General features: G+C 38.8%; 1 protein-coding gene across 1 annotated transcript in view; it reads right to left on the bottom strand.

Annotated features, from left to right (window-relative positions):
• PTPRM (protein tyrosine phosphatase receptor type M) overlaps positions 1–16463 on the bottom strand; it is a gene marked incomplete at its 5' end in the record, with an annotated part of 481602 nt that overhangs the window by 271178 nt on the left and 193961 nt on the right. Inside the window, one exon of the mRNA XM_084260019.1 lies at positions 11338–11631. Coding sequence (XP_084116145.1) covers positions 11338–11631 — 294 coding nt within the window. The remainder of the gene's footprint in view (positions 1–11337; positions 11632–16463) is intronic.

Raw genomic sequence — 16463 nt, 5'->3', positions numbered from 1 at the left:
AGTACAATTTTTGCCAGTTGTCATTCCAAAGTCATCTATAATTATGCTCAGGTCATTAAAAGTTGGGTTTTTTTTTTCATTTACTTGGCCAAACATGGCAGTACACATTGGGTCATCCTCTCAGAGTCAAGACTATACAACAGTAACCATGTAAATTCTTGAGAATTTTTGGGTTTGGGGTTCAGGATTTTTTTTTGAGTATTCTTAAGCTAATTGCAAACAAGACATCTGCAAAAAACAGTCAAAACAAAGAGCAACTGACAGACAGTTTGATTTTTGTTTCCAAAGAACATAAATTTTTTGAAATGAAAAGGCACTTCTGCATGTCAAGTGTAAACACTTATTACTGCCTTTTTGCTTTACAGGCATTTTCCCATACGTATAATACTAAAAGATAACAGTCCAGTACAAGCTTCATTTTCTACTGCAGAATTTCTGGACCAAAACACCTTTTTGAAAGTGATGAATCATGAATTAATGGAAAGAACTGAACTCTCCCTTTCCCAAAAGAAAAACCTTTTTTTTTCTTTACAAGGAACTGTATCAAGTATAAAAAAAATAAGTAAACATGAAATAAATGCACAAATAGTTTTTAAGGTATTTAAAATAATAAAAAAGCTGCTAAAAGGATGGTAGATACTGAAAAATGGCTAAATACAGACATCAGAAGTATAAATTTAAAACCACAATTATGAAAAGTATTTTACATGGCTGGTCATATTTCTCACTCCAAGTAAGATCATCCTATGGATGAAAGAACATGACTACTGAAATGCTAGAGCCCTAAATCATTAACTTCATTGTCAGTCTTCTTTTAATCTGCATTTTATTCTTTGAATACAGTAGTTCATGATATGCAGTGTATTTCTGAAATTCATTTCTTATTTCCTTCTAGAGATTTAAATATTTGCTTGCTCAGTGTCTTCACAGTCACATGTTTTATTTTCTTTGGGCCAGAATCCATCTAGCCATGTAGGAACACATTAACAAAAAAGAATATAGAGCAGCTTTGCTCCCTCTGTTGCCTGTAAGACTCTGGAAGCATCTCAGGGATGCCTCTCCTTGCTTAACCAACACAGTCAGCAGTAATTAGATGGATTACCAAACAAAACTATTATTTTTAAATCTATAGAAACAGAGGTCTGGTGCTCTTTGACCTGTCTCAAATTTATTTTTCTGTAGTTGTAAACAGAAATTTGATGCACACTTGCACGCTTGCTGACCAGAAGAGAACCTTGGTCTGTAGGACAGAATTACTGCTCACATCACTGCAGCGACATAGCACTTTGAAGAGATATTTTTTTTCTTCTCCAAAGTAATGATATTTCTTCAGGATCTGCCCTGATTTCAGGTCTCAAAGTAAACATTTAGTCTGCAGTCCAGGCTGAGGTTGTAATTGTATGTTATGGCAGAAAGTAGCACCAGAAAAGTCAGAACTTCCAGGGACAGCTCTTCATCCTGGGGAGTGTTCAGAAAGCTGGGCTGGATGCTGCATACAGCAATTCTACACTTGTAAAACAAACAGCTTTGCAAACCCAGAGTGCCTCCCAAGCACTTAAAAAAAAAAAAAAAAGCACCTGAGAGGTGCCTGATTGTTTTCCTTTGAAGTGAGGTAGAATTAACACAGCATCCATTCTGCAAACCTTTGCTTTTACGTCTTCGTAAGCAATTGTTTTTGAGGAAAAGAAAACTAAAGTGTTCAAAACTGAAGTCTGTCAGTGTTTCTCCATAATTCCTGGATGTATCATGCTTCGCAGATGCCCCAATCGAATTGTGCAGCTATGTGTTTTCACAACTGGCCAAAGCTGCTGGGCAAGACAGCACACGGTCTAACAGTCTCAAACAAAAGGGTGAGCCTTAAAAATAATAAAACAGAACAGCATGTCTGTCCGTTCATCCATTTCCACCTCTCAAAACCCTTTAAAACCATTGGCAAATTTCATTTAAATAACTTGCTTCAAATTTAAACAAATTTGACACAGTCCTGCCAGGATTTCATTCCAGAAGGTGAGAGAGAGCCAAACTAGTGGCTTCATTCAGGAGGCACAGGACAGACAAAGAGAAGTCTAAAAATCAAATACTACATTTGACAGCAGATTCCTGGTTAACTGGGTGCTGCCTCTTGCCTTGCAGCTCTGTCGTAAGGGAAAAAGGGGATTACCATCATAAGGCGCTGATATTTAGCAGACAAATCTTTCAGACTTCAGGCTTTCATTGTCATTGTCTATGGGACATCTTGTTTGTTCTGGCTCCTAAAACAGATGGCTGAGAAGTTGATTCGACCAGTTTTTCAAAACTAAAAACCTCTGTTCTTTAGGGCCTAAGTTCCCTTTGGTCATAAGGACGATACATTCATACATATAGGTGAAGGAACTAAATCGATAGGGTTATATACATGTGTGTATGTATCTGAACACATACACACCCACAGGAATTACTCTTTTAGACATAAACTGAAGAACTAAATATACTTTTACCACTTCAAATGTGTAAAAGATTTTGGTTTGATTATGGATAAGACCTTCTCCATTGACTACATCAGAGGACAACCTATTATCTCCAGTTTCATTTGCTAATGTTTTTGCATGTTAAGGATCAGCATGATTAATAATGAAGTGACATTTGCTTATACCTGGAAGGTAGTAAGGCATAACCAGATGTGAAAACTGGGATAACTGATGTGAAAATTGCCCTTAAAAGAGGGGGTAAAGTGCTCAGCAGAAAGCTGTTAAGGGTACGTTCAGGGCACCTGTGGAATTCCACTAGGAAGGCACCTGCCCCCACAGCATTTCCTTTTTTCTATTTCTAATAATAGAATACCAAAGTACTTATTTAATTCTGCACTATTAACATTTCTGAAAAGAGATCCAAAACATGCATGGAATGGTTCATGATCACTTTGTTCACAATGTAGTAATAGTAAGGAAGGCCCTATCAGTATTTTTCACGAGTAAATCTGATTTATCACTCCCAGTAAAGGTGCTCACAGAACAGGCCTTTGCTTACAACCAGTACAACCCCAACTTGCTGGGTTTAGCTTCACCCCAACTTGCTGGGTTTAGCTTCACTCCATACCAAGAAATTTTTCCTGAATCAAAGTTGGGTAAAATAATTGTTTGAGTGTGTGTCTTTTAAGCTTATCCTTATAATTAGTGACTGCAACAAATCTGGAGATGGAGGTATGTCATAGGAAAAATCCTGTTACCTACTTTTTCTCAAGTGTCTTTTTTTTTTTTCTTACATTCCCCCCACCTGGTACATGTGAAATTAATAACTTCCCTCCCTGCAGGTTTGTTACAAGACGGTGAAGGGCCGGTTTGTCTCCAAGAGCAGGTTACTTTCTTCCTCTGCAAATATTTTGAAATTCCATTCCATTTATAAACTCCAGTTTATAAACCTCCATTTATATGACTGCTTTTCACAGGACCAAAGACAGTCCTACCTGGCAGCTCTTTTAACAAATGCTCCTTTTCCACCCCAGTATTAATGCAGCTATAATTGTCAGGAAAGAATCCTAACTGTTTCTCCTCTCTGTAATGAGGAACTCCTCAAAACAACCCCATCTGTCAGTCAGATTTCATACTCCACGTCCCTATCATCACCAGAATGTGTCTATGTTCCTAATACACTCCAGCACATTTGTCAGAGAGAAAACCAACAGACCTAGATCTTCACAGGAGTCTTCCTGTCAGTACAGCCCCCCTAAGCTGCTGGGAGGGGAAGACACTCTTTCTCCACTGAGACCTCGGGATGCTGTAACTAAACCAAAAATACCTATTTAGGGACCAATGAAGAAACAGAAGTGCAGGGATTACTAATTTCTACATAGCACCAGCTCATTTAGTTGCTGATGTCAGGAAAAGTGTGGGCACAGGCTGAAGATTGACTGGATGAAGAACCAGCCCGTGATTTTTCCTGCAAGGGAAAGACACACTTGGGATGAAAGGGCAATAGCTCCCTTTATAAAATACACATCTTATTTTTCATGTATCATTAGTAACCACAAATCTGAAGAAGCATCACAGAATAGAACCAGAGAATCATTTTGGTTGAAAAAGACCTTTAAGATCATCAAGACCAACTGTTAACCTAGCACTGCCAAGTCCAACCACCACGTCCCTAAGCACCACATCTATGCATCTTTTAAGTATCTCCAGGGATGGTGATTCAACCACTTCTCTGGGCAGCCTGTTCCAGTGCTTGACAAACTTTTTGGCGAAGAATTTTTTTCCTACTACCCGATCTAAACCTCCCCTGGCACAACCTGAGGCCATTTACTCTTGTCCTATCACTTGTTAGTTAGGAGACAAGACCAACACCCACTTTCACTGCAACCCCCATCCAGGAGTTGTAGAGAGCGTTAAGGCCTCCACTAAGGCTCCTCTTCTCCAGATTAAACAACCCCAGTTCCCTCAGCTGTTCCTCAAAAGACTTGCTCTCTAGAGCTTTCACCAGCTTTGCTGCTCTCCTTCAGACATACAGTAGAGATGTCATGATACAGCCCTGCTTGTGGAAGCAGCCTGGGAGAATTTGATAGACACCATGGTGACAGCTTCTATTCCCAGAGTTCTACAGAAACTCAGAATCACAGAAAGGCTGATGTAGAGAGGGGCTGGTAAATCTGGAACAACCACCCCTACTTCACCCTTGCTCACCCAGTGTCAACTAGAGCAGGCTGGTCATTACTATGTCCAGACCACTTCTGAACATCTCCACTGCTCTCCTCTCACCTACCAAACCATTTCACTGCAGAAGGCTGTCAGGTTAGTCAAGCATGAATTCCCCATTGTGAATCCATGTGGACTTCTGATCATGTTTTTGACCTTTGTTTGGCTTCCAAGACTAGTTGTTCCATCACCTTCCCAAGGACTGTGATGAAGTTGACCAGCCTGTTGTTCCCTGGATCTTCCTTCAAGCCCTTCTTGAAGACAGGGGTGGTAGTGGTTGCAGATGCATTCATTGCTACTTGCTGCATTTTAAATTTATTTTTTTTTCTTTCAGGAATTTAAAGAATTCCCAGAGGGGAACTTCAGAAAAAAATCTGAGGACAACCGGATTAAAAGACATTTTTTAATGGGAGGAATATGATTCATTTTGGTGGTTTTTTTTCCTTGAGCTAAGATATCCAATAAAAAAAAAGGGGAGGCTGTTTTGTAAGAAAGCACCAGAGAAATCAGCTCACTAAGGAGCAATGTGGATGGTTTTTTCCAGAAAGTGGCTGCCAAGGGGCGACATTCATACAGTAATCACAGCTGGATGTCACTTGTGGGCCCTTTCCAAGACTGTGCATTTTTTTTTTTGTTTCCTCATCGGATGTTAAGTGATAAATGACACAGAGACTTATATATACCTCCCACCAGGTAATATTTTCTTGAAATTCTAATAAAATCTGTTGTCTTACCTTCTGCACATCCAAAAGGTGTGATTCACTTGCTAACACTGCAGAAAATCCAATACTAGCTTTTAACCTTACAAGAAAATGGACCTTATACGGGAATGATTTGTGTATCAGAAAGGCATTAGGAAAAGTGATGATACAGTAGGTATTCTTCATTCCAAATTTCAATTAAAACTGTAACTTACTTTCACAACGAAACCACACATGAAATGTAAACTCACTGTGGACTTTCTGTTCTGCTGAATCAATGCAACTTCCTACTAAAGTTTATTACAGCCTCAGGTGACTTCAGAAGTACAGTTGAATTTTTTTCATGGAAAAGGAAACGGTGCAACATCTGCAACCCTCCTCCTCAGGGTTCAGGTGTCTGTGATCTGAGGTCTAGCTCTGATACAACACAGCTGCACAACCTTACTTCGAACTTCTGAGAAAATTGCCAAGTTCTGAGAAAAAGCTGTAGAAAAGAACCTGCAGTACGGCTTCAATTTGACATGTTCTTATGATCATAAAAGTAAGCAACGTTAAGATTTCATTATACACCCCTGAAGAAAAAACCAGAACTGTTCACAGGCAGTCCCCCAAGGTATAGCAACAAGAAGGAAGCACTTAATTCCCAGTGACACAAAGATCCTTCCTCTTCTCTTAAGACAAAAGGGTCAAACGATCCAAAGAAGCCTGCAAGGACAGAGAAAGGCAGATACCTAGAGAAGTTCTTAGGAAGGAATTAATCTTTCCTGATAGTGATATAGAATGGGGAAGAGCGTGGAAATAAGACAGGCTACAGCATGAACAAAGGGAGAGACTAACTACAATGACAAAAGAAATAGAAAGGTGGAAAATGGGGAAGACCAACTGCAACGATCATGGAGTATTCAGAATTTCATATGCTAAGGGCTACAGACTGTGGGAATGGCAAGTGCTCCGTGTCATGGGGCAGGAGAAAAGTGGTGAAGCACAAGCTGGCATCCCTGAGCAAGGTGACCTTGCATGCAGAGCTCACGACAGTTACTGTCCCATACTGCCTGCCTACAGATGCTTTTGTCTGTTGCGACCTGATGCAGTTAGACAGTGTCTGACAGCAAAGTATGTGAATTGTAGAACCTGCCTGAAGTGGATAGATGGGCAAGATGAAGAATTTTTTACTTTGGCTTTGGATCAGGCTACAATTTCAAGAGTGAACCTCTGTTGCCTATGGGAATACTGTATTTCCCTACAGACTTTCCAATGGCTACAGACCTGACATGCTTATAATTTATGCACATCTTATAGCAATGAAAAGGAGAAAGCAGGGAATTTAGTTAGCATTCCCAAGTAAAAACAGGGTTGCTGCTTTGGTCCCCATCTGATCATTCCCAGGATCTGGCAGCAGGTGATCAGAGGTAAGATGATACTCATTCCCTCAAGTGGGAGTTCTGGCACATGTAGATTTTTTCACAATGCCAGTGAATGCCAGTGGGCATCACAGAACCTGTGAAGTAATTTTGACACCTTGGGAAATTACCCAGCTGAATCCAAAGCAGTGAATGAATACAATGAAGAAGGTGAATCTTTAAGAGTGAGGATTTAAGGACTTCCTCTGCCCTGTTCTTCCAGAATGTAACATGCCTTCTAAGAGTAACAGTTTACAGCTAACCTGCTCCAGTGATTCAAGATCTCAATTGTACTGGGAGTTAACAGCTTTCCTTCTGACGAGCTCAGGTGATGGGACAGAAGAGACAGCAAAATGAGCTATGTTACTCAAAACATTCCTGTTGCTGCCTTGTATGAGGAACATGTGAATTATCTGTCCACCTGGAAAACTATTGGTTAAACTTACAATGATTGTTCTTGCAAGTACTTCCAGGCAATGATTGTGTCCTACTACAAAGGAGGATTCTGATTGTAAAAAAAATCCCAAAACCCCAAATGTGGGGATAGTCCATCAGAAGTTTCTTTCATGGTAGTCTTTTTATTTAATTTAAATTCTTAAATTCCAATAAAGTTCTCTGGTTCAGGAAAGGGAAAGATGCTAATTTTCTAGGATTACTTCAAATGTCACACTGAAAAAAGAAACATGATGAGAAAAAGCAATGATTTTCCCTAGAAGGCCTTCAAATCCCCCTCCCTTAGCAAAAGAGGAGATATTATTTTATTTTTTCTTCCTAAGTTAGCTGGCTTTAGCTGTATCTGTTCACCAGCAGATTTAAGGATCAACATTGATTAGAAATACCATTTCATAATAGGCCATAGCAAAAAAATAAATCCCAGGAGCTCATTAAGCAGTTCTGGATTTTCCAGGAGACGGTTTTAACTGGGACTTCACCATCAGAGCATAGGGACATACAGTAGATAAAGATTTGTGTCATGCAATGCATGTCGAATATAAAACATTTTGCCAACCTCTGAAGTAAGTAATTCTACCCATGAAAATATTGGTACTGGTAAGAGGAAACTACAAAGCATAGTCTATCTTATTAATCCTTCAACATTCCTACTTGGGTATTACTATGGACAGTTCTACTGGCTTTAGGTCTGATTTAGAGAAGATCTCACTCTGGACTTCTTCAGGCACCCGAGGGTTCCCAATCTACTTCATTAAGGGATAACAGCTTGGGATTTTGTACAGAGCTATTGATTCTCAGATCCTCAAACTTATATCCCATATGGCCAGAGCTACTTTTAGTTCTGTGCTTACACGCAAAGTGATTTCTTTGGTTCAAATACCCGTTCAGCTCTTTAGCTGCTAGCAGTGGCAGGGCAGTTGAGGTCTCTCCAGCAGTGGTTGGCATTCTGAGCGTCACACTGAGCTAACAGTCTTATTCTTCAGATAACAGTGCCTGAAGTGTGAAGCATTCTGATAAATAATTCTAATTGTGAGCAACTACCTTGGAATTCTTATTTTACAACTGTACCAAAGTGAAAATGTATATAGGAGGAGGTTCATAACACCACGTGAGACAGCCGTGGGAAGCTCTGAGCACAGCACCAGGTGATTCAAGTTCCAGACAACCCAAAGAGGCCTCAAATTCAGGCTTTGAAACAACAGAAATCCCTTTTTCTACATCTGACTCAAATGCAATTCTCAATAGCCAAATTCCATTAAACCCCTCTTTTTCAAACCTGAACTCTATGTTCTAGGGTAAATTTAATCCAGACTCGAATGCAATTCCTCAGTCTTCCTGAACACTACACTGGAAGAGAACTCAACACTTTATCAAAAGGAAACAAAGCACTTCAGAAAGTATTCAAGTGCTCCACTGAGGGTGATGCAGTCAAATCTGGAGAGGTTTTTATTTTTTTCTTTGCATTCTAATTATAGAAGTTTTTATTTACTAGAGTTACAGATAGGACTTGTCTATTAAAGCCTCTGAAATCTCATTTTGCTAAAATGAAAACATATTTCAAATGCTTTGGAGAACTATTAAGATTATTGAATGTCTAGCATACTGCTTCAGGTCTCTGAGTGGTTCACTAGACCCCTAGGGAACAGGCAAGCAGCATACAATTATCACAGTAATTAAAAAGGTGCAATGACTCTTCTCTTAAAGACTCCCGTTTTATTAATTCTATGGTAAGCTTTGGAGACTGGCATTATTTTACTCCTACCCAGCTTAATTATGCCGTCATTAGTTTATCAGCATCTTTTTTTAAGCCCTTGGGCCAGTTATTAGCATGTCACTTGCTAACAGTTAACCAATAACCACTACACCTTCAAAGCAGGATCTTCTGCTATAAAAAAGCCAATTTGTAGAGAAAGATTTAATGTCATCATTCAATTTAAATTTTTCAGTCATCCAACACTTTCTGCTTTTAATTTAAGAGGGTTACTGTTTAGCTTAATGAAAACACAAATAATGCTGATGTATTACAAGACATTACCAAGTAATAAAATTCTTCCAGGACATAGTGGTTTATGAGGCTGAATGCATGTTTAAATACCCAGCAGCATGTACCACCAAAAAGACCAGAAAGTATCTGATGGTTACAAATACAACTAAATTCCACATTTCTCTCTCTACCGAGTCTGGCTGGAATGGAGTTAATTTCCTTTGTAGCACCCTGTATAGTGCTGGTTTTGGATCTGTGGCTAAGACAAGGTTGCTAACACACCAGTGTTTTGAATGCTGCTGAGTAGTGCTCGCATTGCCTCAAGACTTTCTCTTTTTCCCACTCCATCCCCACAGCCAGGAGACTGGAGGCAGACGAGAGGCTGGGAGGGGACACAGTAGGGACAGCTGACCCCACCTGACCAAATGGATATTCTGCACTTTGCTTATGAGTGCAGCTTTTGCTTCACCTATTAAACTGCCTTCATCTCAACCCACGAGTCTTCCTTCCTTCCTTTTATCTTCTCCCTGTGCTGCGGCAGAGGTGACTGGGTGGGCAGCTGTGTGGGTACTTGGCTGCTGGCTGGTGCCAACCCAGCACACCCTTTACCCCATCCCTTACACAGCACCCTATGGTACAGCAGATAGAACTATGAGAAAAATGTTTATATATTTTATAATATGTTAAGTATTAGTGTATGAAATACATAACTACTATGTCTGGACAGATCATTTTACATTATTATGAAAGACATAGTGACCCAGAAACCCTCCTGAAGGGATCTTTATGCTTCACTTTTGACTAACCTGAAGGTATCTCTGTCTAATAAAGAAAAATAAATACAAAATTCTTAAATATAATTTAACTGTACTGCATTTTGGGTTGTTTTTTTTTCAATAAATACTTCTTTGCAGTAACAAGAGGAAGAAAAAAACCCCCAAAGAATATCAAAGATTTAGCACTTGTATAAGCTTGCATCTTCAAAACATAACACTGAGATTCTGACAGCAACTACATTTCATTCTGTGTCTGACATCACACCGATCCGTTCTACTGAAATGCTATTTAGCTACTGACAGGCGGGCAGGTAACTTTACAGAAAGTAACTTTACTTTATATGAAATGGAAATACAACAATATTTCTGCTGAAGTATGTAGTTTTTCCTGTTAAAAAGACAAATGACACCAAGCCATTCTTTAAAAGAGTAAGATCAATAAGCTAACAACATTTGCTTAGTCCCATTTCTTCTAGGTACACTTCTGCCTATCTTCCACCAACTTTAGAGCAGCAGGAAGAAGGTTCAAAATATTGGGGGGAAAATACTAACGATAAAAAAATTTCCAGGTCACAGTATACTCTATTATTTTCTGAGCAGATGAATCCCAAATTAACAGTGCCACTCTTCCTGAAAATTACTGTACAATTGCTTTCATATAATAGGTCTACTTTGTATCTTTCTACAGTCAGAGGTCAGCGCTATTAATTATAACATCCAAAACAGGAGCCAAGGCTGCTACACAGCACCACAAATCACAGTCTCATTTAATGAAAAGACATGCTGTCAGTCACTCAAGAAAGCTGTCCTCTGCTAAACCTCATCTACTGATTGAGACTTAACAGTGTATACTCTCGCTGTGACACAGGATCTCTTTTCCATATAATCTATAGGTTTGATATACCCGATACTGAACAAAGAAAAAAACCCAAAAACCACCAAACCCCAACTTTATCCAAAACAAACAAGATTCTTACCAAGCCTGGGATAATAGCCAAAAAAAGAACAAAAAAAAAAAAAGTACTAACCTGAAACCCATACATGGGCAATAGAGGTGTCATGTAATGGAGACAGCTCAGTGCACACCTTATAGTAAAAACTATTCATACAGCGCTCTACACTGACCACTTTAAGGCATGCACAGGTATGACTTCATATACAATCTGCAGTTAGCACTGAGAGTTGGTTTCAAGGTCATTGTAGCTGGCAAATGAAAATAGCTTATACTTGGAAGCATTCAGTCTTAATTCCAGCAAGCCTGCTGGTTTAAGGCAGACAATAAGAACTGCTAGTGGAATAACAAGTTTCAACCCTAGAAAGATGCTTGTAACTTTCCAATCACTTTTGAGTACTCACCGGCACATTTTGTTCTTGTTTTGAGAGCTGGGCCAGGAGATCCGGTTCCTCCTTCACCTGGTCTTGTAAGTAATACACTGATTTCATATTCCGTGTCAGGGTCCAGGTGCCCAATCTTGTAGCTGGTGGAGTCCACAGGCTGTATGTCATACCAGCTTCCGCTTGAAGTTCGATACTCAACTTCCCTTTGAATGATGGGTCCGTCCCCATTGATGGAATTGGCATTCAACTGTATCCACAAGTAAGTCGCCCCAACTGAGGAGAGCTGAGGTGGAGCGATGGGCACCGGTGGCTCTGGAGCACAGGAAGTTACAAAAAGCAGCAATGATTATACTGGCATTGTTTCTGTTTCTAAAGCAGTCAAGTCAACAAAGGGCTTGGGGACTGTATTACAGTCAAAGGCTGAAGGAAAATATGGATACGAAGAAATCACCACTGCAGATTAACTTATTTCCAATAAACTGCAATATGCAAACTCTTCTGTTTCTGAACTTGGGAGATTTTAACATTATGCCCTGTAACTTCAAACTGGGTGCAACTGGAATTCTATTTGCTAGACACTGCATGACAACTTTTAACTTCCAATTTAAAAAGATAAACTCAGGTTTTCTCATCAAAGCACAGTTCTTACTGGGTATAAATATAAATGTTACTCAAAAATAACATTTTCAAGCTAAAACTGATCTCGCAGTCTATTCTCAGTCACAGCCAGAACATTGATTTCTTCATGAAAACAAAAAGAATTTTTTTTATTCGTTATTCCTCACAGACCATACCACTCAGCCTTCAAATTTTCAGACTTCTGTGCAAGCAGAATAAATGCAGTATTTTTTCAAGTTGTGTCTCCTGGTTAAACAGAGAGGATGTCTAAATGAGAGCAAGGGGAATTCTTGAGTTTGTTACTATGACTCTATTTCACATAATGGCTGATTTTCACTAACTACCACATGGAAGCACTACTCTGTCTCACAGGGTAAGCATGTGCGTGATCTCCTGATAGTTTGCATTCCGAAGATTTTAAAAGTGAGCAAAATTTTAAAACCACTTTTATTTATTACATGATGGACATCTCATTTTGTATTAGACTGCAGATATAGTTTGGATACGTCATCTCTTTTGAAACGTAAGAAAGAAATTAATTTTTTTTCCTATTGATTAACCAGGAAATTACTGTGCTGTTTCACGAATCACCTCTGCATAAAATTCACCCTCCCACTGGTTAAATATATTCGTGTAGAATGAAACCAGGCCTCTGTAATACGGCACTGTTTGATCCAATATTCTTAACATATCTATCAGCAAACACTGCCACCTTCTTAAGGCTACACAGAATACGTAATGAATACAGAACATCTGTCTTCCCTAAGCTGTAGATTCAGATTTATCCTCTTCTGCTAACCATTTCCCAATGTGTTGAGATATAGGTAGTCAAACAGAAAAGAAGCTGAATTTATATATTTAATCATTTTCTCAAGGACTTCAAAGTCAAAGTTAAAGCAAAGAACATAAAAGAATGAAGCACAAGGAAGAAAGGAACTCTGAAAATAAGTATTCATATTTCCTGAGAAATAGTAGAAATGCTATTTTAACAAACATATAATTATCCTACATTATGCTACCTTTTTTCATTTACAGAAGGAGCACTCAACTCTCAGTGCACTAAGTACATTGAAGATTAGCTACGCCTCAGATAGATACTGATTCTAATTAGCACTGTACACTTGTACATAAGCTTCAATGCGTGCAATCTGAAATACAACATAAAACAGCCAACACAGGTATCAGCATTATAAATTTTCATCTCTAACAAAACTAATTGACAACTATCATGAAGAACGTAATACAGCAGACAACAATGCAGAACGTCTCCACAGACGTCTACTAATTATTACTGACTGAAAAAGGCATAAAAAGGGCTTAAGATCCTGTGGTAGATTCCAGTACATAAAGAAAAGAATATTGTTTACATTTCAAAATCACTAGGGAAAACACCGTTAGATGTCAGTAGCAATATATGGCAAACTGATGTCATCTTTCAGTTAGACACATACTGCAGTTTTATTGAAATTATTGTTCCCGAAGTATATAAACTATGGCTTCATACAACGATAGCATGTCTGGAAACAGTTCTGACTTACTCAAAATGATTTAGTATCAATTTAAATCATTAGGCTGTTTTGTGAACCAAGACATGAAATGGAACTTTTATAGAGCATCCTAAGGCATTTACTTAGCCATGCTGAAAGAACAGTTAATTACTTTCAAGTTTCAAATGCTACTAAAGGCTGTTGAAGTGCCATTCAAAATGCAAACTCAGGAGTAGGTCACTAAGGTTAGTGGTTACACCAATTCATTCCAAGTATTACAAGTACTTGAACTAGACAGTATTTTATTGTCTTTTTATCCCCCGGGGCATATTTTTCATTCCTTTGTGACCAAAGTGCAGAAGGTTAATGCAGGCTGCATGATTTCAGCAAAGCCAGCGTATACTGCGGTTTAATACTGGTACCGTGGCTTAATACTGACAGCAGTCTTCTGACCCCACATCGGGGTTACATAAAATGAACCTCTCATTCCAAATATGATGCTCGTTATTAAGCCACTGGTTAAATACAGGAGACCCAGAGTTAAGCAGGCACTTTAATAGAAAGGTGTTACTACCAAACATCATGAGCTGATTTCACGGCCAAAGTATGAAAATTATTTTTCTCAGTGAGTTATTCCTTCTTTAGGCAGAATGATTTAATTTTTTGTTTTTTTCCTTGAAGACACTGAGGAGTTTGAGTCACTTAATCAAGTAAGCACCAGACTGCAGCACCACCACCTTTCATTACAAGAAGTTTTACTGGTGGCCACTGGGGTACTCTCAAATAAATGCCATGCAAATTATTTTCCCACTAATACCTTTATGAACATGGTACAGTAGACCTGTGATTTTACAGCTGTGTACATTCAATGAAGGAATTTCAACTGATTGCAGAAATAAGGTTGTAGCAGTGGCTGTTCAGTACGATGGTTTAGCCTAAAGAAATCTTCCTTGTAGATCCCTCGAAACAAGCTGTTCAGCACTGTGTAAGCCTTTAAAGACAGGGTTTTAAAATAGAATATTAACTCAGGAATGAAGGTGAGTTTATGAATAATTTTAAATTTAATCCTTTTTAGACTTTGGACAGACAGGTGACCTCTCCTTGATTTCTGTGACAAATGGTGATGGGTATAATCCTTTTTGGAAAGAAAATAGTGGCCACCTTGCAAAGCCAGAGGTCTGCAGATGACAGACACCTTTAGGCAAATGCTCTAACATCACCCAATGTAAATGGATCATTTAGAGCAAATATGAGAAAAATATAAAGCCTGTATTATAAGGAGCAGCTCCTGGTTTGCCTGTACATGCATATAAATATTTACTCTTATGCACTTCTGTATTAACCAGAAACACACTTGAAATGGCAACTCCTTTATTTACAGCACTTTGTGCCTTAAATTATACAGAATTTCAAAATATTTTCTACAAGGTCCTAACATCTTTATGTTTTGCAGTTCTTTCAAAATTTTAATAGGGAAGGGAAAGGCATCGCAAAGAGATGCCAGGGGAGACAATGTAAATCTCTGAGATTTAAGTGAGTTGTAGAACACCAAAAAATAGATATTTCTTCTCTGTGGCTCAGAACAGCTAACTTGAAAAATGAAATTTTTTTCTACTACTTCAATAGTAACATTTTTCAATTTTTCTTTTGACGTGAGAGGGTGGGAGAATGGAACCATGTTACATTTGCAGGGGAATGGGGAAGAAACATTTATCCCGCAAGATAATTTTTTTTAATTAAATAGTAACAGTTAGAAAGACAGTGGGATACCCCATGTGATACTGTTCAGCACAACATGAGCAGGTGAAGTGATAAAAATAAGGTATATACCATCCCCGACAATATGTCCACATTAATAACACCTTCGTTATTATAGAATTAATTAAATCATTGTAATTTTATAATCTTGTAATAACTGAACAGCTTTAGTAACTTTTTTTCTTCCATTTTCCTCTTTGTTTTTTTACATACACGTATATAGGTATATTATAGAGCATGCAAATGATTCCATCCCTTTGGAAAGAACGGAGAGCAGTGCCATGTTGTAGCATCTCACTGTTGATGAAAGGCAACAAATAAGGGATAACAAAAGAGAGGGCAATGATTTTGAAACACCACGGTTCCTCATGCAATTTATTTTTCAAAAGAGTATTTAAATAATTCCTGCCAAAGCATTTAATTAATTAAAGAACACCTCTAAACAGTATGATGCATCTCCTGTGAGCTAATTTTGCACTCCTGAGATTTACCTTTATTGAGATTGTTTAGGGTGAAAACTTGACCCAACCCAGCACCCAGATGTTCTTAAAATTACTTGAAAAATCACTGTCATTGTTGTATTTCATAGATTTAGAAACTTTGCTGAAAAATAAGTGTCCTCATACTATACACTGATAGGCCTAGGCAGGTGCTGTCTAGTTAGCTGGACATTAGTAGATACCCTACTAATCCCTGTAGTAGGAGGAGGAAAAGGAGGAGGAATAGCAGTACCACTCATCCCTAACAAAGCACAAACTGTTCTTTTCCCCAACTATGATCCCTCCCAAACCCAGTTGCTCTGACTTGCCCACCCCTGACTCACCAACTCTCTTTGAAGCCAGCAGTGCCTCAGTCTGCGCTTGCTCTTGCTCCATCCTCACCTGCTTAGTTAAGTGGTCCAAACCCTCCTACCCTTCCCATTCCCAGCTTTGCTCAGTCTTTGTTGTCTCCCCACACTACGGTCACCATTCCCATACTAAAAACACTGCTAAATTCTCACCCCAGGTTTGGGTTTTTTTTTATCCTAGGCTGTATCTACAGTCTGTGCCTGCTCCTCACCCTGCCTTCCAGTCTGCTGCTGTTCTAACCGTGCTTCTACCTAGCACCTGCTTTTTCTCTCCCCTCCTGCACTAAACAGTCCCCTTTTCCAGACAGTTCCCTTTTCCACTGACCTCAGCCCCCATCCTCATATCCCTTACATACACACATACGTGTATACACATCCATATTTTTGCATACACATATATGTATATACTTTTATCTTCCATCCTTTGTTGTCTT

Source organism: Gallinula chloropus (assembly GCF_964237585.1).
Source record: "Gallinula chloropus genome assembly, chromosome: 2".
Lineage (NCBI taxonomy): Eukaryota > Metazoa > Chordata > Aves > Gruiformes > Rallidae > Gallinula > Gallinula chloropus.
This window is presented reverse-complemented; position numbering and strand designations above follow the sequence as displayed.